The sequence below is a fragment of the Aotus nancymaae genome, unplaced genomic scaffold, assembly GCF_030222135.1.
Source record: "Aotus nancymaae isolate 86718 unplaced genomic scaffold, 86718_ANA_hifiasm-v0.15.2.pri h1tg000058l, whole genome shotgun sequence".
Taxonomy (NCBI): Eukaryota; Metazoa; Chordata; class Mammalia; order Primates; family Aotidae; genus Aotus; species Aotus nancymaae.
The window spans coordinates 8,863,089-8,888,078 of NW_026988472.1; the positions used below are offsets into that span (position 1 = coordinate 8,863,089).

A 24,990-nucleotide genomic window follows, 5' to 3' on the forward strand; every position below is an offset into this window, starting at 1 on the left:
TGACCATGGGTTCAAATGGATGTAGGCAGAACTACCTTAGACCACACTCCAGCTTTAATCTGTTGCTTAAATTTTGCTTTATACTCCTTTCAGAAAATTTCTATTTTTATTAATTTCTGGGTACATAGTAGGTGTTTATATTTATGGGGTACATGAGATGTTTGATACAGACATGAGTTATGAAATAATCACATCATGGAGAATGGGGCAGCCATCCTTTTAAGCATTTATTCTTTGAGTTAGTTACAAACAATCCATTTATACTTTTAGTTATTTTAACATTTACAATGAAGTTATTATTGACTATAGTCACCCTGTTGTAGAAGGATGGTTACCAGAGGCTGGGAAGGGTAGTCTTCCTCATTTTTCTTGTTTCCAAAGGGGAGTTTGGAAACCAAAACTCAATTGAATGTCAGGGAGTCAATTGAAACATATGAACACTATATACTTAACATAATATAAGGTCATGGCCAGGCTGCAATTTTTAAGAAACAAAAAGTGCCCAGCAATCAAGCTGAAGCTGACACAAAAGAATTTCCATAGTTGAGACCCTACAGATCCCACAGGGGAGAGGAACAAGTAGCACTTAATTGAGAGTTCCCTACTCAATATAGCTCTTATTAAGTGCTCAGCAATTGAAGTGTAATTTCAACAGTAATCACCCTGTGAGGTAGGTGTTATTATTCTCCCCATTAAACAAATAAAGAAACAGGTTTCAGAGAGGTGAAGTGACTTGCCCAAGGTCACACTGTCACTAAATGGCCAAGCCAGGATTTGAACTAATGCCTTGCACATTCACATAGTACAATTTCGGTTCATGCATATTGGAATGAATACATCAGTGAAAGGTCTGTGTCACCATAAAATCCAACTTTTTGCTTGTTTTTGTGTTTCTGACATTTTATAACAGAATGTTTTAAATTTACAGAAAAACTAACATTTAACACTTATATAAACCCGTCACCTAGATTCTACTAATATATTACTGCTCTACTTGTTTCATACTTATTCATATATTGCTTTTCTCTATTCACTCATCAATCTCTATTATTTTCGGATACATTTCCAAGTAAATTGAGGACATCAGTACAGGTCCCCCTAAAATTTCAGCATGTGTATTATTTACTAGAGTTCAATGTTTGTTTACAGGTGTTCTTTTCCTTTTGAGGTAAAATTTACAGACAATGAAGTACAAAATCTGAAGTGTACCACTGGGTGAGTTTTGACATCCCATGCACTTGTGTAGCCAAAATCTCTATTTATGTATAGAACACTACCATCACCCCAGAAATTTCCCACATGTATGTTGGCTTTAACCATGCTGTGTAACTTCCCTACCTGAACCAGCAGCTCTGTTGGTGGCCATAAGTCAATGATTCTAACTGGGAGGCTGTGTTGAGATAGCTTTTCTTTCCTTGGCTGATGCTTTGGGAGAAAACCAGGTGGCATACAACAAGATTTGGTTCTTGGTGCCCTTCACTTTGATAAGTTTCACTTGGAAGCATTTCTGCTCCTTTTAAGCAAAAGATTGTGAAAGGTTGCCCATTGATTATGGCAGTTAACTTCATCGGTTTAAACTGAAGTGAAACAATGACTATTTGTTGTAATTTATTTTAATTCAATGTTACTGAGATACAAGGGCTAGCATTAAGTGGTGGTTCTTTTCAGCAGGGACTCTTTCATCTGTGTTTGTTTAAAAGTAAAAATAAGGCTGCTAAACGTAAAATGTTCCTGGCTTGGTCCTCAGAGTGAGCTCTAGTCAGTTCCTTGAGACTCAGATCGAGGCTAAGAGCTGAAATAGTCACAGAATACTCAAAGGAGTATGTGTGCCGGAGTAGGATATAGATGAAAATCCCAAAGGGCCTTTGGCTTGTTTGAAAAAATTTATCAAAGCAGACAGGCTGAGTTACCTTTGAAACCCAGGCTTCAAGGAATTCGGTATGTAGTAAGATTCAGACTATTCCATGACCCTGGGATTGTGAGAAATATTTTTTATTTTTATATGTGTATACATTTTTTAAAACAATTTCAAGTTTTTAGATTCAGGAGGTACTTGTGCATGTTTGTTACCTGGGTGTATTTCACAATGCTGAGGTTTAGGGTACAATTGATTCTGTCATGTAGGTACTAAGCATAGTACCCAATAGTTTTTCAACCCTTGTCCCTCTCCCTCTGGTAGTCCCCAGTGTTTATTACTGCCATATTTATGCCCATGAGTACCCATTGTTTAGCTTCCACTTATAAATGAGAACATGTGGTATGTGATTTTCTGTTCCTGCGTTAATTTGCTTAGGATAATGACTTCCAGCTGCATCCATGTTGCTACAAAGGACACATTCTTTTTATGGCTGTGTAGTATTCCATGGTATATATGTACCACATTTTATCTAATCCACCATCGATGGGCACTTAGGTGGTTTCCATGTCTTAGCTACTGTGAATAGTGCTGCAATGAACATACATGTGTGTCTTTTTGGTAGATCAATTTATTTTCTTTTGGATATATACTCCGTAGTAAGATTTCTGGGTGGATTGGTAGTTTTATGTTGTTTGAGAAATCTGTGAGAATTGTTATAGGCTAAATTAATATTGATATTGATGGGCTACTGCCTGTCCCTACCAAACATGCCTGTGACTTTGATTCTTTTGGTTAATATTATTGTTGCTGGTTGGCAACATGAGCATCACCAGGAAAACTTCTAATTCAGAGATTTTTACACTGTAGTATTCATCAGTATCACCTGGAGGGATTAAAACACAGATCACTGGCCTCCCCCACAGAGTTTGTGATTCATTTGACCTAGAGTGGGTCCTGAATTTCTAACAAGCTCCCAGGAGATGCTGATGCTACTGGTCCAGGTACCACACTTTGAGAACCACTGCTCTAATGACTGAATGAATGTATAAATAAGATCCCTTGTGCCAGACCACATTTCTTCCCCTCTATAAATATGGCATTATTTATGATTCAGTCAGAACGATCACGCCCTTTAGCTCCAGCTACATTTTAGAGTGAAGCGATTCTAGGAAGGACACATAGACTACCTTTCTCCAACCTGTACAGCAGGAATTTCAGTTTGTACTGGCCTTATTATGACCCTAGCTTTCCACAGTCCTAAGTGATCTTGCTGCACACAGGAAAATAATCTAGGCCCCAAACCACATGGCATAGTTTTAATTAACTCCCTTCTGTGTTGGGACCCTCAGAAAAGATAATATGTGGCTATGGAGACCATACACCCAGATTTCATGGGACAGCTCTGATTTCACATATTCTATTCTTTTGTCCTCATAAATATAATTGTCAGACCATGTCCTCTTTTGGGTTCAGAAAATATTGTTCCCATATGCATGGCCCAGGGGCCCTGTGGAGCCAAAAGCAAGTCTTTGCTTGCTTTATTGGGCTTGTGGGGGCCAGGGCAAAAGCTTGGCTCACTGTGAGAGATAGAAAGTTGGGGTGAATCTAAACATTTGAGATCACCAGCAAGCTGCTCGTTGCTTCTTCTTTTCAAGTGTCCCAGTGACCCTGTTACTGATGCTGGAATGTTGCAAATAAGAGATTCTGAGTGCTGAAAGGGACTAAATTGGACCTCTGGCTGCCTCTCTTTCCTCCGTCCCCAACCCCTCTGGAAGGACCACACAGAAATAGCAAAGACAGGAGAGCCATTCCCAAGAAGGAAATTCCACAACCTTCATTGACTGACCACTCAGTCTAATATTTACCTATTTTCCCTGGCAGGAAGTTCTTCCTCCTTGCTAATATCAGCCCCTCTCATTGCAATGTCAGGTTTTTTTCCTTTGCTCTGCTTTCAATCAAAATTGAGAACAGCTGGTCCTTCCCTCTAAATTTTTTATATGCTTAGAAGTCATATTAAACCATTCTTCCTGGGTCCAGGTTTAACCATCCTTGCAGCTCCTTTATCCTTCTTGCATATATCTGAATTGCCAACCATTTAATCATTTTGCCATAGGAAAGCAGCTTAGGCAGCCTGGGCGAACAGTGTAGCAAAGCCTAAAGCTTTATGGCTTGTGCTAATGGGTGTGCTAAATGTTTAGTAGAGACTATTTTTGAGCACGCAGTTGTGAACAATTTAAAGTGGACTGTACATGGAACCCATTTCCTTTCCTGGCTCCCCCAACGGGGCCTCCCCTTAGCAGCTGAAATGAGTTAGTGGCAATCAGCGCAAAGTAGGAATCCTGTGGTTTCTGCCCTTCCCTCCTGCTGCTTCTATGGCAGCTAGTCTCTTAAAATGAGCATTCTCTCTAGAATAGCCAGTAAATGTGACATTGGAATCAGTCGGACAAAGGGTCGAGGAGTCACTTTAGCCAAATAGCAGGAGGTGCTAGTGCTGAAGCACCACTGGTGATTTTATGAGAGGTTGAGGGGACAGGGGTGAACAGCGATTAATGAAAGAGTTTGGCCCCAAAATATTTGCTATCTGCAGAACGGTTGTACCTCAAAGTTGTACATGACTTTTTTGCAAGTTTGCAGAGGCCATCTCTGGCGTTTGTTCACTTGATCTTTGTCCACGGTCTCAACTCTGTGAAAGTGATGCCAGCAATCTGTGGCAGAATCCCAGCTTCAGGGCCAGTAGGGATCCTAAAAGAAAGGAGGGTAACTTGCCATGCATGGGATTCTTCTTTTTGTCAGGCAGGCTACCTGCCTTTGATGGGATATGTTCTTTTATTACTCAAGTGATTTGGGAGGGCTGCTGTCTTAAGTTGCCCTGCAGGGTGGGTCCAGGGCCCCTGTTAGTCAGTTAGTCAGAGTGAATTGGATATATCTGATGGCACTGCAAAGAAAAGGGATATTGTCCTGTTCGAATCTTCTGCCTGTTGGCTCCTCTGTTTTAATCAATCCTTAAAAGCTCTTCTCTTTATAAACACCAGCCAGGCAGTTGGTCTCAGCAAAGCTACAGGAGTACTTAATATACACAGCCATAAAGTAGAAGGAAGAGAAAGAGAGAAAAAAAAAAACCTTTGGCATTTCTATGAGAATGTCATTGAAGGCTTCATCACAGATACAGTTAAGACTTAGAAACTGAAATTGTCTTGAGGTGGGGGTGGGGAGAGCAGTTTGATTGCAGCATTAGCTGCCTTGGCCCTGAGCCAAGGCAAATTGCCAGAGAACCATTAAACTCTGTGTAATTCCATATAACTCACAGCAGCCACAGGTAATCTGAATCAGACCTGACAAAACTTCACTATCACTTATTGTCCATTAGTACTGAATGCACACTACAGATATTAAACTTTTTAAAGCCATATCATGGTGGCCATATTTTCTAAATCCCAATTAGAAAACCTGGCTTGACAAAGGATTTATTTTCTGACTTGTGAATTTGTTTATATGAAAAGCCTCACAAAGGTATAATCACTAACTCACAGAGATATAAAATGCTAAACCCACTGAACAAATGGTTTTTAAGGAAGGAACTATAGTCGAATGAAATTGGGTCAGGGCGAACTCTCATCTGGACATTGATGAGGGTTACCCCCACCCCACACATACCTTTTTAGGGGTCTGAGGGCACTGGTTAACGAAGCACTAAATTAAATTAGAATCTGGTTTATGCCCATCATCTGGATTTGCTCTTAAATTTTTCAGGGATGGTGAACTGAAAGAGCCTGTTGTAATGTCTGTACACACAAAGGTGGAGTCGATGTTACTTTGAATTCCCAGATGCTGGGAGTAGTTAAATATCCCAGTGTTCATGGTCTGTTTGTAAGGGCTTGTGTGTGTTTTAAATTAACTACCTAAGTCAGAGAATGTTAAAAACTGAGGAGAATCATATCTGGATACAAGTTATTATTGTCATACACCTCAGTTGCCTTAAAGGCTCCATTCCTTCCACTAAATTGACAATCTAACATTCACCTTGGGGCGCCTCATGACAAATAGGATGTTTAGCTCAAATGATAATCATTCTGGAATATTCTGAGCCAATAATATTAATGCTTTTTACAAAGCTTAAAGTGTCTCTTTAGCAAGAGCTGTTTGTATTGCTAGTTAAGGATCATGAATAGCAATATACCCATAAAAAACAATAAGGTTTGTCACAACCTTGCAGAAGAAAATATCTTAAACCTAATAGATGCTCTATCCAGGGCAAGTCATATAATATCCCTGAACCTCAGTTATATGAAAAACAAAGTGAAAATATTGTTACTTCTGCAGAATCAGTCAAATGAATAGGGTGATATTCCGAGATCTATTCTAATTCTAATTTCAGCAAATATTTATTGAGCAACTACAGTGTGTTCAATACAGACATTTATTTTCCTAGATGCCAGTGACAGAGCTGTAAAAAGGCATTGACTATCTCTCACACTATAAGGACACATGCACACGAATGTTCATTGCAGCACAGTTTACAATAGCAAAGACCTGGAACCAACCCAAATGCCCATCGATGATAGACTGGACAGGGAAAACGTGGCACATATACACCATGGAATATTTTGCAGCCATCAAAAACGATGAGTTCGCATCTTTGTAGGGACATGGATGAACCTGGAAACCATCATTCTCAGCAAACTGACACAAGAACACAAAATCAAACACCGCATGTTCTCACTCATAGGCGGGTGTTGAACAATGAGAACACGTGAACACAGGGAGGGGAGCATCACACACTGGGATCTGTCGGGGGGAAATAGGGGAAGGACAGCAGGGGCGGGGAATTGTTGGGGAGAGATAGCATGGGGAGAAATGTCAGATATAGGTGAAGGGGAGGAAGGCAGCAAATCATACTGCCATGTGTGTACCTATGCAACAATCTTGCATGTTCTTCACATGTACCCCAAAACCTAAAATGCAATTTTAAAAAAATCAGTCAAATGAATAGGGTGATATTCCGAGATCCCTTCTAATTCTAATTTCAACAAATATTTATTGAGCAACTACAATGTGTTCAATACAGACATTTATTTTCCTAGGTGCCAGTGACAGAGCTATAAAAAGGCATTGACTATCTCTTACACTATAATGTATCTTGACAGCAAGTAAACATACACAGAAATAAATGAGTTCATGTAAGATAGTAATAGATTCTATGAAGACAGTAAAACAGATAATGTGATAGAGAGTGAAGAGATGTTGGTAGAGAAGAGAAGGAACATTCTTTATATAGATGGTCAAGAAAGGCCCCTCTGAGGAGGCAAGATCTGAGCTGACACCTGAATGATGAAAGGAGCTATATAGGATCTAGAAGAGGAATGTTCTCAACAGGTAGAACAGCAAGTACAAAGATCTTGAGATAGAGATGGGCTTGACCTCTCTGAAGAACAGAAAGTTTGTTATGACGTGTGTGTGTGTGTGTGTCTGTGTGTGTGTGTGTGTGTGTGTGTGTGTAGGGGATGAGAGGTTGTGGGAAATAAGATCAAAAAGGCATGCATGGCCAGATCATGTAGAGCTTCTGATCTGTTGCTATTTACATTGTAAGAATCATTCTTTGGTCTGTCTGATTTAATTAATGAATGTTAGTACCAGATGTTAATGATAGGGAGGCTTGAAGTTTGCCAATAGAAAACCCAAGGAAAGCGTCTGGTTGTGGGGTAGGGGGGCAGACGGTGAAGATGAAGTAAAGAAGGCAAGCTCAAATGCCTGGTTGGTGGGGCAGGGAGAGGAGAGAGTGGAAAGAGAATGTGTAGGGAGGGTTGGAAAAAGTTTGAGGGAGGAGGAAAATCACCAGAGTGACCTTGACTGTGAGGAACACCCTCAGTGCCAAGATTGTGGAGTCTGCTATCAGAAGAGGTCAGCCTTTAGAGGAGAAGGGGGAGGACTGTACCCTTGTTTAAAGTTAGAAAAGTAACAATGAGCAGGAACTGAAGCTAAAAATCTGGTCCTCTCTTTTTATCCAGCCTTAACTTAAAAAGCAGGTCTGATACCAGAGAGAATGGCTTCAAATCGGTTGCCTTATTGATTTTCCAGGTCTTGAACTCAAATGTCTGTCACTTTCTCCTTCATTTTCTTCTCACACTAATTCTGTCATTGCAAAAGGAAATAATCTCTGATGTGAGAGTCCCTTCCCGCCACTAATACATAAGCAATTGAGTGCATTTTTTCTCTCTCTCTTTTTTCAGTTGTGGAAACTCAGTTTTGTTTTATGTGATTTGGCACATTTTGTTAAGGAGGAAAGAGATGGTGTGTCATTTCTCAGTCATGATGTGAACAGGACAGTAGCTTGGAAAGACTGTGATGGCTCACTTGTTCCCAGATTTGCAGCACTATGTGAAAGCAGCAGCAAGTGTGTTGATTTAATATAAAGTGGAATCTATCCTAGGCTCAGTAAAGGATGTTATTATTATTATTGCATTTGCAACATACATGTATGCCTTGGTAGGTTATTTCTTTGGGAGCTGTTTGCTTTGGTAGCAGTTATTCAAAAGGATAAGAGGTAGTTAAATCTCTTTTCTCCTCCTTCATCTCCCACTAGTCAGAGGGCTAAGTGAAGACCAGAGATTAAAATTACTGCCGAGGAAAGGGGGCCTGTGCAGGAGCAAACAATGTTCTGGCAGTGGCATGCAGGTGCCCACCTCTGGAAAATAGAAAACAGATCCCCTCTCTTTTCATCCACATCTGCTGGAGGGTATATAGGCTCTTAGTAAGTTGGACAAGTGGTTTCCAGGCAACAAAGCAGGCCTAGTAGTTTCCAGAGGCAGTCTTTTGTCCCTCCCATGAAGGGTATTTAGTCTCTGGGTCCTTTTTCCAGTCAGAAATGACTAATGTTGGGTATATGTACTCTTTAGAAACTGTCTTTGACTTTTTGCATAATGGATTATAAATAAATGGCTTCAGGGAACCAGCAATGAGTTATTGAGTGAACCTGGCTTTGGGATGGTTCAGATTCCAGATAGTTAATCACATCCTCTTGGGCTGGAAGACTGTATCTAACACGTTCACATTCAGCAGGCAAGTTAAAAACGCGTTTGTGATCAACTTTGAAAAATAGTTTTCACATCAACAATGGGTTGATACTGAAGAAATAAAGATTATATGAATTCAAGTAGAATTACTCCCATCACTCTCTAGTAATCTGGTGAAATTTAACACACCTCTTGTTTTAATTTGGGCATTTCTTACAAGTATTAATGCACAGTTTGAAAATGACAATAAATCCATATATCCTCTTTACAGTGTTTTTATATTAGGTGGTAGGTAAAAGACTGTTACTCTTTTCAGCCTCCTAAGGCTCACCTGCTAGATTTGCACACAGTGCTCTCTTCATGCTGGAGGACATTATGGACTTTCTGGTTTGTCCTAGACTGTTTTAATACTATACAAGGATAAACTCTGTTGCCGACAACTGCTTCTGGAAGTCAGGAGCAAATTCGCTTGCACTCTACCATATTCTTTCCTCCAGTTTCTTCCACACTGGTTCTCCCTGAACTCTCTCCACCACATCAGTTTTGCAAGGTTCTCTGATAATTTGTATCATTGAAAGTCATATCTTATTAGACAGCCAAGACACATAGGCAATCTAACAAAGAGAATGCATTAGTTCATTCTCACACTGCTATAAAGATGTTACCTGAGACTGGGCAATTTATAAACAAGAGAGGTTTAATTGACTCACAGTTCCACATGTTTGGCTGGGGAGGCCTCAGGAAACTTACAATCATGGTGGAAGGTGAAGTGAAAGCAAGGCACGTCTTACATGGCATCAGGTGAAAGAGAGAGAGAAAGTGACCACAAGGAAGTGCCACACTTAAAACCATCAGCTCTCATGAGAATTCCCTCACTATCACAAGAACAGCATGGGGGAAGCTGCTCCCATAATCCAATCACGTCCCACCAGGTCACTCCCTCCACACATGGGGATTACAATTCAACATGAGATCTGGGTGGGAAGACAGAGCCTAACCATATTAGGGACAGTAATGGTATCTTAAGAAAAGCTAGTTGACTGTGTGACAGTGGCCTGATGAAGTTCAGCTTCTAGGAGTAGGTATCATGAACTCTGGGGACTATAAGAAAGAAACATATCTGAGATTGACAAGAGGAGTAGCAGTAGATGGCTCCAACATTGGATGAGGAATCAATTCTATTTTTATAATATGTCAAGATAAAAATTGGCTAGAAATTAAAAATGGAATCAAATCATTAAGACATTTCACCTTTACCTGTCAACTGGCAAAATAAAGCGTTGGTCTTTATTTTCATTTTCTACTGAAATCCTCCACCTTTTAAGAGGTAGGGAGGATGAATACTATCTCAAAGCAGAGAGGAACAATGGGCAGATTCATAGATTATAGCCCTATTGTGAAGGCTAACGTTTTAAGAGAAATGTTTTGCCTTGATTAAAACTATGAGTATGCGAAAATAATGTTGGAGTCTTGGTCCCTACCTTAGGAATATAAGCTGAGTAGTCTAGAGGACTTTATTCTTTTAATTCTCTCTTAAATTAAGGAATAGTTTACATATAGTAAAATGCACAAATTTTAATGAATGTTTTGATATGTATATTCCCATATGATCTGCAGCCAGATAAATATGTAGAACATTTCTAGCACCCCCTAAAAATTATGCTCATGTGCCTTTACAATCAGTACTAGAGTTAACCATTTATTCAGAATTACCACCTTTGTTCTTAACCTTCATATAAAATGAAATCATATAGTATGTATTGTTTTTGCCTGGTCTCTCATGCAACATAATCTTTTTGACATTCATTTATTTTATTGCATATATTATTTTTGATTGATGTGTAGCATGTCATTTTTTGTATGTGTATGTTTTGAAGGACATTTGGGTTGTTCCTACTTTCTGTCTATTATGAATAAAGCTGCTGTGAACAATCAAATCTTCTAATGGACACATGTACTTATTTCTCTTGGGTGTCTCTAGGTATGGAATTGCTGGATCTTAGAGTAGGTATGCAGATTTCCAAACTGGTTGTACAGTTTTATACTCCTGCCAGCAATGTAGAGAGATCAAATTGCTGTACATTCTCACCAATACTTAGTATTTTTAGTCTTTTTAATTTTAGGCATTCTGGTGGATCTGTAGTGACATTTTACTGTAATTTTAAATCACATTTCCATAATGAAGAATTATATTGAGCACCTTTTTCAATGCTTATTGGGAATTTGGCTGTCTTCTTTAGTGAAGTGCTTGTTCAAGCCTTGCCAATTGTTAACTGGCTGTTTGCCTTTTTCTTATTGATTTGTAGTTCTTTTAATATTCTGGATATAAGTCATTTTTCAGGTAATAAGTATTATGAATATTTTCCCAGTCTATGGCTTGTCTTTTCTCTTTTTGAGTGCTGAAGTTTTTTTTTTTATTTTGATGAACTCCAAAGTATCACTCTTTCCTTTAATTACTACTTTTGCATCCTGCTCAAAAAAATCTTTGCCCACCCCAAGGCCATAAAGATATGCTCCATGTTATTCTGTAAAAGCCTTATAATTTTAGTCTTCTCATTGGGTCTGCAATCCAGCCAACATTTTTAATAAAAATGTACATCAGTGAAAATGTTTTGAGCATGTGTCCCCAGTATACACAATTTTATTTATGGAAGATCTAATTTACTACCACCAATATTAAATATTAATAAGCCTTGATTTTTAAATTTTTTTCTCAATATATAAACAGAAGTTCCAGTGGATCATGTTGTACACAGCCTGGGGTATATATACCCCACTCTGAACACTATTGTTCTATACCACCAAAGACTAACATTTGTGACAAACACTGATAGCATTAATGTCAGAAGAAGACTTTAGTGTAAACAAATGGCTAGAGTTGACAGAACCCCAGTGAGCATATCTGCTAGCAATGTAACACGCAATGTAAGAGACCCTCAGTTTACTCTTGTGCCATCATGTTTGTCTCCCCTTACCAGACTTACAGAGACAGCAGGACTATCTGACTTGGTAGGAGCAAATACAAATTTGCCTTTGGTTGATGACATAGGGGACAGTGCTCCTGAGTCTTCTTCCCCTGTCCTCATCACCAAATTCCTAGAGCTGAGCTTGGCACTGGGCTGACTGAGTTTTTGGCAAAGATGCTTAGAATTTGACTGGAGCTAATCCCCAGGGAAATTTAATGATTTGGAGCCTAGAGGACCTTTGTTGTGAGGATTAGTAAACTAGAAGGTGATTAAGCAGCTAGGGAGGAAGGAGCTGTCTGCTAGGCTAGGTCATGCTGTGGGGCACAACATAGTTCCGTTGGCTCAAGGTCAGGGGAGCCCTTGGGCCTGATTCACAGAGCTTTACACTCTGGGGAAGCTCCTTGTAGGATTTGGGCATCTGCTTATTAGCTGGTAGAGGGAAACAATGACTTCTCCCTTGATGTCCACCTCTTCCCTCTGTCTACATTTAGGGATTACTGCTTTGAATCAGGTCTACTTACATCTTTTTAATTGGTTATTGTTTTTCAACTCTCATTTAAGAGAAAAGGTTTTGTTGTCTGTTTTGCCTTTTGGAAAACTGGTGTAAAATACAGATGAAATTAGGAACAGAGTTTCTTGTTTTTCTAATCTAGACTGCTTCAGAAATTTGAGACAAGTTTTTAAGGGAGGAAGATGCTGAGAGAGAGAAGTTAAGTGTTGAAAGCCATGGCAAGAAGACTGCCGAAGTTTGAAAGCCCGTTATCTCCCATGTCCAGGGAGCCCACATCAATTTCTCCTAGCATGATCAGATTAAGAGATACCAACAAGGAAAAAGAGGGTAGATTAGAAACAGACAGCCCCCAACCTGTGGTTTGCTTAAGATTTCAAACTAAGTTTCAGAATGAGCAAGGACCCTATTCATTCTTTGATGCTTCTACTTCTTAATAAACTTCCCAAAAAGCCAGCTTCTCTCTATCTCTACATTTTCTATTGATTTCCCAGAAAAGGCCAAACTGATGAACGGATGTCTGGAGTGTTACTAAAAACTTAAAAACTTAAAAATCTTTCTAAGATGCTAAAAAGGTTTTCAGAGGCTATATGCTTTCTTTAAACAATTGGACTACTGTATTCTGAGTGAACCTTTTCTGTCTATTTGAAAAAAAAAAATCAATTTAAACAATTATGTTGTTTACCTTCTTAGACAATAGACAAGCTGGTGGAAGTAGGAGTATGGGCTGGTAATTTGGCCAGAAGCTCTTGAAACTGACTAAGAAAGTTTCAGTTGATGCCGATTTTTTTCCAATAAATTTCCTGTAGCAAGCAGAGGTATTCACAATCATGTCATTTATTTTTAATGCTGCTCTTACGCTATCGTAATAGGTGTTCAGTACCGATCAGTTATTGTTGCAGATGGTGCTTCTCCTCTGAATGCATTTTTAAATCATAAACCTGATTTAATAATTCTTCGCTTTTTCATCTCCTAAATTTATTCAAAAGACCCAAGCAAGTATCTGTTAGTATCTGACTAAATAAAAGCTACTAGAAAGCCAGCAAGTGCTGTTAATTGTTCTTTTTCTTTACTCTCAAGGGGCCAAATTGTCACTTTGTTGACAGCTATCAGAGCATTTCATGCTTCATTGAAGACCCATCAAAAATTTCCAAATCACTAGCTCATTAGCACAAAATAGAGCTTCAGGAATCTCTTTCTCTCAGTGTCCCAACTGGGCCTTATTAAGTGTTCCAACCTTGGTGGACCACTCTGAAACAACGGATAAAGACCAGGGGAATTGAAAGATGGATGTTAATTAGTCAATTTTGAAGGAGTGAAACATGGGTGAAGGCAGAGTACAATGGGACAAAAAGCTGAGATTATCTGTGTCAGCAAAAGGATAATGCATGACTTTGCTAACTGTTCACAGGTCACTGAATGTCAGAGCTGAAAAGGCCCAGAGCTGTCAGAGACCCAAGAGATCATCTAGTCAGGCCCTCTTAAATATTTTACCAGTAAGAGAAGAGAGGCAGCAAGAAGGGAAAGGGACTTGTCCAAAGTCAATCAGCTCTTTCTAGCTTTCCAGGTACCACCTGGCTTTTGGTTATATGACCTCTGTGTAATCAATTTTCAATTACTTGGGCCACTCACTGCTAGCCCAGCGATCACTTGGATAATTCAAAATGACACATAAGTTAACCATCGTTTACATTGAGCTTTGTGATTGTGTTTATACTGACATTCCAATGCATCTGGGTCCAATCTGAGAATTCACAACACTTCAACTGAAACAAGAAAGCCACCCTGAAGGTCTGATGCAGGAAGAGCTGGAAAACTGACCAGCCTTACGGAATGGATAGCATCATATATTGTTATACAGCCCCTCAAACAGGGTATGTTAATTTCAATAAGTTTGTTTATTCACACATTTCCGGGACCCCAGCCACAGTTAGGAGGAGGATGGGGGGAAGGGGAAACAAAATCTTTGATAGAATATACATATGTTCTTTTCCCCTTCCCTCCTCCTTCTCCCTTCCTCTCATTTGTTTTTCCTTCCTTTCTTTCCTTTTTTTAATTGATAGAAACATGAACATCTGCTTTGTCTTTCATATAAATAAATATGTAGCTGAGACATTGACCTGTAGAACTGGCTGTCAGGAGGCCAAACAATAAATAGAAGACATGCTAGATCTCAGAAATCTAGAAGTAGAGCGGGGAGGAGAAAGACCAGTGAGCAGTAATTTAAAAAGGGCCAAAAAGTCTGGAAGAGTATGGAGTCCATTGCACAGCTCAGTAAATACCCTGGGTCTGGAAAAGGGCTAGTCTGGGGTATAGTTGAAGGGATCTTCAACCAAATGGAGTCTTACTTCCTGATCTGGATCCATCTGAACTCTTGGATTATGCTGAGGACCCAAAATTTGCTGGGTTTTTGTCTGAGCATCTTCAGACTTGTAGTAAAGTGGCATTATTTCACTTAACATATCTCCTGAGGAGGATGCTGGTGACTGAGAAGGGGCATGGAACAGAAAATAGGGGCATAAACAGTTGGCCTGATGCTGTAGTCCAAGAAAGAGTCTGTGAAAGGACTCAGTGGCAGCTTTAGTAGCAGTAAAGAATGCCAAGTGCCTTAGCTTTTGCTACAACAATAATTAAGCATTTTAGTTTAAAAGGTTTCCCCCTTTCATCTTCTTGCCTAGTATAAACAGAGATCTTACTGATGTAACAGAGTGTTTAATTAACCAAAGATGGTACTTAATATCAATACATGTTGAGGGGAACACTTGCTTTTGGTAACAGTAATATGGATAATTAAGTTGTATAAATTAAAAACAATGGGTAGAGGGCATTAAGACTATGTAGAGGGAATTAAGACTAATCAACAGGGAAAATCTATTAGCATTCATTAGTTAGACTTCTGTTTGTGATTCTTTGTTAGCCTCAGGAAACCCTTTCAAACGGCTGATCCCTGTTGAAAGTTCTGCCTGGTGCTAAGGGCCTTCTATGGATGCCAAAGGAATGAGTCATTCAAATAGAACTTCTGAAATTCAAGTACAGCACTTTCCTTTGCTCTCTCTTTTTTTTTTTTCTTCTTGGCTGCAGGCAGCAGTGACTGTGAAGTAATAATGATAATGACAACGGAAATAAGAATGTAATCCTGATTAATTTGCTGAGAGTTGTTCCCCATTTACCAATATTGGCGTGTTTGGTCTTGAGCGTGGCCTGGGTACCGGAACAAAGTATATATATTCAATGTCACTTGGCTAACCTGTGATTTGTCAGACAAAGGTTAATTAAAAAAAAAAAACTGTTGGGTTAGCGGCAATAAATATAATATTCTGTGATTTAACTCAGAAGTTCAATTTATTGGATGGAGTTTTAAAAATTCTGAATTTACATTTTTTTCTGCACTCAGGAGGTCTCATCTGCCAAATTGCACATGAGCTGGCCGACCTAAAGCTCAACAATATTCTAACTTCCATAGTGTGGGGATAGATTGAGGGGACATTATAAAAGACTGAAAGAAAGATTGGAACAAGAGTAGAAGTGTAAAAATACTTCCAGTGAATACCAGCCCTTAATTGCCCCATTTAGAATCTTCCATCCCCTAAGGACTATACGATTCAATTATCCTTACATCCCCTTTCCCTGGAAACAAACAGAAACAACTCCTGATTACATCAGTGACTTGGACCCTTTTTTGCCTGACCATCTCAGTTGATAAATAAGCTGTAGGCAGTAACCTGCCCCTGAGGCTAGAAGTTAGGAGCCTTGTTCATTTTTATATCTCTAGCATGTAGCATGTTGTCCTGTACATAAGAGAAATTTACTTAAATACTTAATGAATGGATGAGATGACTCCTACTATAAAGGATGGAATTGATGTTCCAATAGGTATAATTCACCTTCATGGTAAAATGAATATAATAAAAACGAATGTATAAAATTAGCCAGAAGCAAGGACCCCAAGGAACATTCTGCTTTGCTTTGCTTTTGCCTGCCCCAGTGGCTAGTATTTCTGCCTTTGCTTTTGATACCCTCAGTCTGACAATCTTCTTTTCCAGATTACCCTGGTTAATGGAAATTCTATAGGTTGTGTTAGAACAGTAGATACCCACATTTCCAGCTTTCTCTGAATGCTCAGTCTGTGTTGACACTAGAAGCACTGTGCTGGGCATGTGTTGAAGAGACATAGATAAAGAAGCAGCTACATTGTACCTACTTGTATCTTTTGAATTTGCCATTTCACTCGCAGAATGTTGATATGGAAGCCACTTTCCAGGTCTTTAGAGTCAATTGTTATAATAATCAGAGCTCATATTAATTGAGGATTTACTGCTGCCAGATATTTAGTATACTAACGACTCTGTGAGGTAGCTAGTCTTGTTATCTACATGTTACATAGGAGGGAATTGAGACACCGATGTTAAGTAACTTCCTCAGGGTCACACAGCTAGGAAGTAGCAGAGCCAGGATTCAAACGTATGTTTTTCAGACTTCAAAGCCTTCCCTCAGATAGGAAAGAGCTTGCCAAAGATCATTTTGCTAGAGCCTAGTTCTTCTGGCTCTAATTTGTCTGCACTTTGGTAGGCCATGCTGCTGCTTTACCCACACAGTAGGGTTCCTTCTAAGCATCAGTTTCTTATTTAGAAGTGCTAGTCTTCTCGGATGGAGTGCTCATTCCTCCAGTCAGGGATTGCATTATTTCTGTGTTGCCTCCTTCCTCAAAGGTTTGTCCCAGCTTTGCCTTCAGTAAATAATGACCTATCATCAGCTCCTGAGCTACCTCCAGGAGCTGCTTGGCTCCATTCCTCAGTACTACTTGTGGCTCCAGGGTTGGGAGAAACAAGTAGAATTTTTGAGGAGAAAGTCGCCTCACTACCTGCTTTCTGTTTTGTTCCCTGCAACACAGATTGAAGATGGAGGCAAGGCAGCTTTGTCCCAGAAGATGAGGACTGGTGATGAGCTGGTGAATATCAATGGCACTCCATTATATGGATCCCGCCAAGAGGCCCTCATTCTCATAAAAGGCTCCTTCCGGATTCTCAAGCTGATTGTCAGGAGGTAAGGTATAGGGAGATTCTCCGTAAGGCACAGAGGCCACTGAAACTTGGTTGGTAATAAAGCTCAATACAGTCATGTCTCTATCAATATTATAAAGGAAAGAGGTGTTTCACTTGAATAGAATTTTGCAGACAACTGAAGCAGAATAGCACAGGAGAAAGAGCCTTTGGTTCAAATCCTGGCACTGCCACATAGACATATAATCTTGGATAAATTTATTTGACCTCTGCTAGAGTGTTTCCTTATTTGCTATAATGAGGACTAAATTACTCATCATATACCAAAGGGCTACCTAATCCAGTGTTTTTCAGTCTCCTTCTTTATAATACACTATCATTCTTGAACCACATATCAATGGAGACTTAAAGAGCCCCTACAGTCAGCCATGGTAGGCACTCTGGAGGCTGTAGCAAACTCTTAGAAACCCTGTCCTTGAGGAGTGCAGTCTAGCAGGAGAGAAAACATACACATGTGACTAAGTAACAGTATATTTTTAAAGGATACAATAAAGGCTTGTGTGTGATTGTCAAATGGATTATTCAGACAGAAATTGCTATTAGAGAAAGATCACTGCAGAGGGGATTGATGGGGTAAGACTTCATAAAGGAAGTGAAATTGAAGCTAAACGGTGAGTATAATTTGAAAAATAAACTATCAGAAAAGGAAGGTATTGCAAGTAAGTGAAGTGGCATAAGCAGAAGGAAGGGAAGGACATATTTGGGCACAGTCATTCTGCTACCACCAAAAGCATCTGCCTATTGGTGAACTTTCCACATGGCTTTCTTTCATTCTGCTGTTGCATCTTTGCTTTGTATTATTGGAGCTCAGTCTTCTCCCTTTCTATTTTTTTTCCTTTATCCTATATACACACTTAAGTTTTTCCATGTTGCATCTTCCCACAATCTCACTTCTCCCTCTGGCTACTGCTCCATCTTTCTCCTTTTGTTCATACTCAGTCTCAAAGGGAGAGTCTATGTTCACTGTCCCCGCTTCTCCACCTGCCATTTGGCTTTCCACCCTCTGCAACCAGAATTTGACCCTCAGTACTCCACTGAAACTACTTTGTCAAAAACTACAAATTATCTCCTAATTGTCAAAGTCAATTGGTTATTTTTAATATTTATCATATATGGCATTTAACATTATAGCTCTAGATTGTGCTCTCTACCTTCCTTTATGAAACTCAATACCAAAAATCTCACACAGCAACTCAATAGCAAAAAACCACAAATAATCCAACTTAAAAATGGGCAAAGACATTTCTTAAAAGAAGACACACAAATGGCCAACAGGCATATGAAAAAATGCTCAACATCACTAATCTTCAGGGAAATGAAAGTAAAAACCACAATGACATATTATCTCATCCCAGTTAAAATAGTTTTTATAAAAACAAACAAACAAACAAATAACAGGTGCTGGTAAGGATGTGGGAAAATGGGGAACCCTGGTACACTGTTGGTAGGAATGTGAAATAGTACAGTTGCCATAAAAAACAGTATGGAGATTTTGCTAAAAACTGAAAATTGAACTATCATATGACATAGCAGTCCCCCTGCTGGGTACATATTCAAAAGAAAGGAAATCAGCGTATAAAAGAGATATCTGCACCCCCATGTTTATTGCAGCACTATTCAAAATAAACAAGATATGGAATCAACCTAATTATCTATCAGTAGATAAATGGATAAGGAAAATGGGGAATATATATAAAATGGAATACTATTCAGCCATAAAAAAGAATGAAACCCTGTCATTTACAGCAACACAGATGGAACTGGAGATCATTAAGTAAAATAAGCTTAGACAGAAAGACAGATATTACATGTTCTCACTCATATGTAAGGGCTGAAAACAGGGATCTCATGGAGATAGAGAGTAGACTGGTGGTTACTAGAAGCTGGGAAATGGGGAGGTTGTAGAGAGGTTGATTGATGGGTATAAAAATATAGTTAGAAGGAATAAGATCTAGTGTTCAATAGTTTGGTAGGGTAACTATAGTTAACAATCTATTGTATATTTCAAAATAGCTATTAGAAAAGAATTCATATGTTCTCAGCATAAAGGAAAGATAACTATTTCAAGTGATAGATATCCCAATTTTCCTAATTTCATTATTACACATTATATGTATGTATTAGAATGACACGTGTACCCCCAAAATATGTATAACTATTACACATCAATTTAAAAAAAAAAAACCTCTATTTTTCTTTTCTTTTCTTTTTTTTTTTTTTTGAGAATTTTTTTTTTCTGTTGCCCAGGCTGGAGTGCAGTGGCGCAACCTCAGCTCACTGCAACCTCTGCCTCCTGTGTTCAAGCAATTCCTCTGCCTCAGCCTTCTGAGTAGCTGGGATTACAGGCATGTACCACCATGCCTAGCTAATTTTCGTATTTTTATAGAGATGGAGTTTCACCATGTTGGCCAGGCTGGTTGTGAACTTCTGACCTCAGGTGATCCGCCCGCTTTGGCCTCCCCAAGTGCTGAGATTATAGGCATAAGGCATCATGCCTAGCCAAACCTCTTACTTTCAAGATAATCAGTATTCTTGTTGTTTTCCTACATCTCTGTCCATTTTTTAAAAACCGGGCTCCTTACTACCTGCTCTTCCTCTGGCCATTCCTTACATGTTGGTGTTTCCTGTAGTTCCACCATTTTTAACTTAATATGCCCTGGAAAATCTCACCCAGCCCTATAGCTTCAATTATTGTATATATCTCCTGTGCTCCACACCATATAACCGACTTCCTATTAGACATTTATACTTATATGTCAGAAGTATTGGAAACAAAACATGCCCAAAACCTAATACATCATCATCTTCTCCCAAGATCACTATCTGTGACTAAGACCACCATGTATGTACTCAGCCAACCAAGCCAGAAACACAGAAGCCATCTTTAATTCTTCCATTGTCCTCATGTTCTATATCCAAATGATTTATCCTAAAGAGACGATATTTAAGGGGAAGGCTTCAGACCTAGGAAGAATAAAGTTATATAGGATCTCATTGACTTCTATTACCTGCTGGTACCTAAGATTAATCCATACCTGCCGATGTACATGGATAGGAGGTGACATGTTAAGTAATGCCTTATATAATAGATACATTATAACTGATTATATCTTGGATTGGTCAAGATTTAGATCTTAAATAAGGCTTCTTGGAGGGATAATTTGGTGAATTTGGAAGCATTTTTGTTTTGGAGTTAGATAGTCCCATGTATGCAACATCCTAGGTTTCTTACCTGACAAATAATAATTCATCCATAGTGGCATTATCACAATGATTACATAAGATAACTTATATAAAAGAACTTTCACATAATGGGTTGTCAGTGAATTTCATTGCCATTTCTTTCCTTAGAGTCTAAAAGAAGCATAATTGGAATAACCAAACATTGTTAAATTGGGAGAGCATCAGAATGGTGGTGTGCTTTGCAGCCTAACCTGCAGAGAATGATGTGCTAAGAAACCATTGGGGGTGGCAAAGATCTGACTAGAAAGTAAAAGCCCCTGTGAGATGCCGGTTGTACAGAGACACTAGCACTTAGAGGGAGTGTGGACACTAGAGTGTTTTCTGAGCCAAAGAATGAGAGGGTTCAAGTGTTTCTTCATACTGTAGCAACATCTGCCACTTCGGAGTGACTATGATTATGTCCTTGGAGATAGCAAGGCCCTTTGGTTTTTTTCATGGTGTGGCAGGTCCTACGGCTCCTGAACCTACATTTTCTACCCTCTTAGTCTCCCCATCTCAGCCCCTATTGGTCAAGGCTTTCAGTGACATAATTTATTAGGTGATGCTGCCCTCTTGTGGTAAAGTTAACCTTCACATATGGACTACCCTGGGCACGGTATTGGAAATTAATTCCCTCTTGTTTAGTCCAAATTTTTCGTCAAATTTATGAAAGAGCTCTTAACACATAAAAGAAGTGTGATTATCCAAAAGTTCGTGAATATTCAGCCTAGTGTTTTACACAGGTAGAAAGACTTTGGTTAGAGTAAGCAATCAACTGACAAAGATCCAACACTGGGCTTTAGGTCTGGGCTTGAGTCCTCTGGGGATGAATACAAACAGAAGGAACATTAGAACATGGCCACTTCTGAAAAGCCAACCCAGCTCTTCCTCCTTTTGGCTGTCTAGATAAATGGTCAGCTAAGTCAGAAATGTAGGTATCACCCTCAACTCCTCTCTCACCCCACTCCTCTTCCAATCCAATTAATTCCAAGTCTTGATGTTTTTAACCTGCTATAGACCTCTTGGTTGCCTTTGTCTTAATCCAGTCACTCATCATTTCTCACCTGCACTATTCTAAGAGCCTTCCCACTGGCTTCTCAGCTTTCAGTCTCACCTTTTCTTAATCAATCTATTCTCCAAATAGGTATTTGAGCATGTGACTTCGCTACTTGGAAAAAAAAAAATCGTGAACAGTGACCATACAACCATATTGATCCCAAAAGGTTCATTTTATATTGATTAATGATACAAGCCATATTGAAGATATTATATTCATGAACCATTTCTTTTGCAAAAAACATGGCATCCAAATATATAAAGAAAAAAACTGTCAGCAATACAAAAAGTGATAAAAACATCTGTATTCTGTATGGGAGACTTTAACATAACTTAACTGACAATAAAGTAGACTGAAATAAAGTAATTAGAAGATTTGAAAAACAATTAATCTAATTAATACATTTTGAAAATTGTTTATAGACTTCATATACTCTTTTCAAATATTGAGAGAATATTTTTAAATGATCATATGTATGTTACAAAGAAAAGCTCTGCAAATTCTTTTTCTTTTTTCTTTTTTTGAGACAGTCTTGGTTTGTCACCCAGGCTGGAGTGCAGTGGCACAATCTTGGCTCACTGCAACCACTGCCTCCCGGGTTCAAGGAATTATTCTGCCTCAGCCTCCCAAGTAGCCGGGACTATAGGCATGTACCACCACACTCAACTAATTTTTGTATTTTTAGTAGAGACAGGGTTTCTCACCACGTTGGCCAGGCTGGTCTTGAACTCCTGACCTCAAGTGATTCACCTGCCTCGGCCTCCCAAACTGCTAGGATTACAGGCATGAGCCACCAAGCCCAGCCTGCAAACTCTTAAGAGCAGAAATCTCTGATGATAATGTAGTGTTTACAATTAAAAAACAAATTTAAAGTCTTCAATTACTTGAATATTTTAGAACACATTTATATGTGAATATTAGGACAAAGAAACACTAGCAGACTAGCAAATGATAATAAAAATGAGATCATGACTTACCAAAACTTTGAAAATAATATTCAGAAATAAATTCATAACCTTAAATATTTTGTTATTAAAAATGAAGAATGAAATTACATGACTAATAATTCAATATAATATGAAACCAAGAACTAGGTTTCTTTTCAGAGGGATGAATTAAATAGATAAGCCTTTAGCAAATTTAATCAAGAAAACAAAGATGAATTATAAACAAAATTTAAATGACAAATGGAATATAACAACAAAGGTTTTTTAAATTAAAGGTGCACTACTATAATTGTACCTTAATATATTTGAAAATCTCAGGGAAATTAAAAATATTGAATAAAATATTAAATGCCAGAAATTATTGAGAAGTTGAAAACTAAATGGACATGTAACAGTAGAAACTTTGAAAACAATTATCAAAGAGAAACTTCCAAAAATACTTTAGGGACAGATATTTTTATCTATGAATTATTTTAAATTTTCTAGAAATAGCCATGTTTAATTCTGTAAGTATATTATAGCATTGAAAATGTTGCAGAATCATTCACATTGTTTTTGAAGCTAGCATTACTCTGATACCAAAACCTGACAGACTGCTCTAAGAGAAAGTATTCTATCCAATTTGTAAATTTAGATGCAAAATATGTACATGGAATTCTATGAAATCGAATTCAATAATATAGGACAGTAACAATTCATTACAAGTATTAAAATAATTTTTAAAAGGCAAGATTTTGACTCTTACATAGATAAAAAATAAACATGTTAAAGATTTTATTTTACTCCTTAATGAGGAAAATGTAAAGTATCACAACCAGTTCAAAGAAGAAGTCAAAGAATAAATTTAAAGGTAGCAATACATCACAATAATCAATTAGAAGCTATATGGAGAAATATGTACCATTCATAATAGGAGCAAACTCATAAACAATCAGAAATGACCTTAAGAAATATGCATGAAAGAAAGAGGATGTATATGGAGGGAATTACAAAAATGTACAGACAGAGAAAATGTACACAAGTAATTTTTGGTGATGTGGGTAAATTCTTAGTACTGTATTAAGTTATTTTTCCTTACAAAAAAGCAAGATACAATTGAATACAATTGAATGTACCGTATATTGACATATTCTGGTTTAGTCATGCTTTCCATAGACAACTTCCAAACCATCATTCCTCCACCCTCATGCAAGATTCCCTTCTTTTTTGAAGTTCAAACAAGGAGGGATTATCACTCATTTCCTTACCAATGTCATTTATCAGTCTCCAGGTTATTCTTTCACTTCCATTTTAAACAATTTTTTAACTGATACACAGTACATATTTATGGGGTACATAGTGGTTTTTCAACGTGCAACATACAGTGATCAGATCAGAGTAATTAGCATATACATTATCTCAAACATTTATTGTTTCTTTATGTTGGAAACTTTCAGTATCCTTTCTTCTAGTTATTTGAAAATATATAATACATTAATATTGACTATAGTCGTCCTATAGTGCTATAGAGCACTAGAACTTATTCTTCTTATCTATTGTAATTTATTATTATTTAACAAATCTCTGTATATCCCTCCCTTCTTCCTACCTTCTCACCCTCTAGTAACCTCTGTTCTACTCTTTATTTCTATGAGATCAACATTTTTAGCTTCCACATATGAGTGAGTACATGTGGTGTTCAACTTTCTGTTCCTGACCTATTTCACTTAACATAATATCCTCCATGTTGCTGCAGATGACAGAATTTTTCTTTTTTCCTTTTTTTTTTTTTTTTTTTTGAGACAGAGTATTGCTCTGTCGCCCAGTCTGGAGTGCAATGGCACAACTCGGCTCACTGCAACCTCTGCCTCCCGGGTTCAAGTAATTTTCCTGCCTCAGCCTCCTGAGTAGCTGGGACTATAGGCACGCGCCACTGCGCGCAGCTAATTTTTGTATTTTTAGTAGAGATAGGGTTTCACCCTCTTGTTCAGGTTGGTCTCAAACTCCTGCCCTTGTGATCCACCTGCCTCGGCCTCCCAAAGTGCTGGGATTACAGGCGTGAGCCACCACGCCTGGCCATATTTCATTCTTTTTATGGCTGAATAATACTCCATTGTGTGTATATACCACATTTTCTTTATCCATTCATCTGCTGTCGAACACTTAGGTTGATTCCATATCTCAGCTATTGTGGATACTGCTGCAATAAATATAGGGTGCAGACATCCCTTTGATATACGAATTTCCTTTCCATTGGATAAATATCCAGTGGTAAACAAACAAAAAATCCTTAAATTCGCATAGGACCCCAAAAGACAAACAGCCAAGGCAATCTTGAACAAAAATATCAAAGCTGGAGGCATCACACTACGAGATTTCAAAA

General features: G+C 38.4%; 1 protein-coding gene across 6 annotated transcripts in view; it reads left to right on the forward strand.

The window, feature by feature from the left end:
* Nucleotides 1-24,990, forward strand: part of SHROOM4 (shroom family member 4) — a 237,519-nt gene that overhangs the window by 95,362 nt on the left and 117,167 nt on the right. For all 6 annotated transcript variants that reach the window (XR_010338153.1, XR_001110483.2, XR_001110484.2 and 3 more), the window contains exon 2: nucleotides 17,234-17,385. Coding sequence is in view for 2 of the 6 variants with exons in the window: in XM_012471573.2 (XP_012326996.2) it covers nucleotides 17,234-17,385 (152 nt within the window). In the remaining 4 variants the exon portion in view is untranslated. The remainder of the gene's footprint in view (nucleotides 1-17,233; nucleotides 17,386-24,990) is intronic.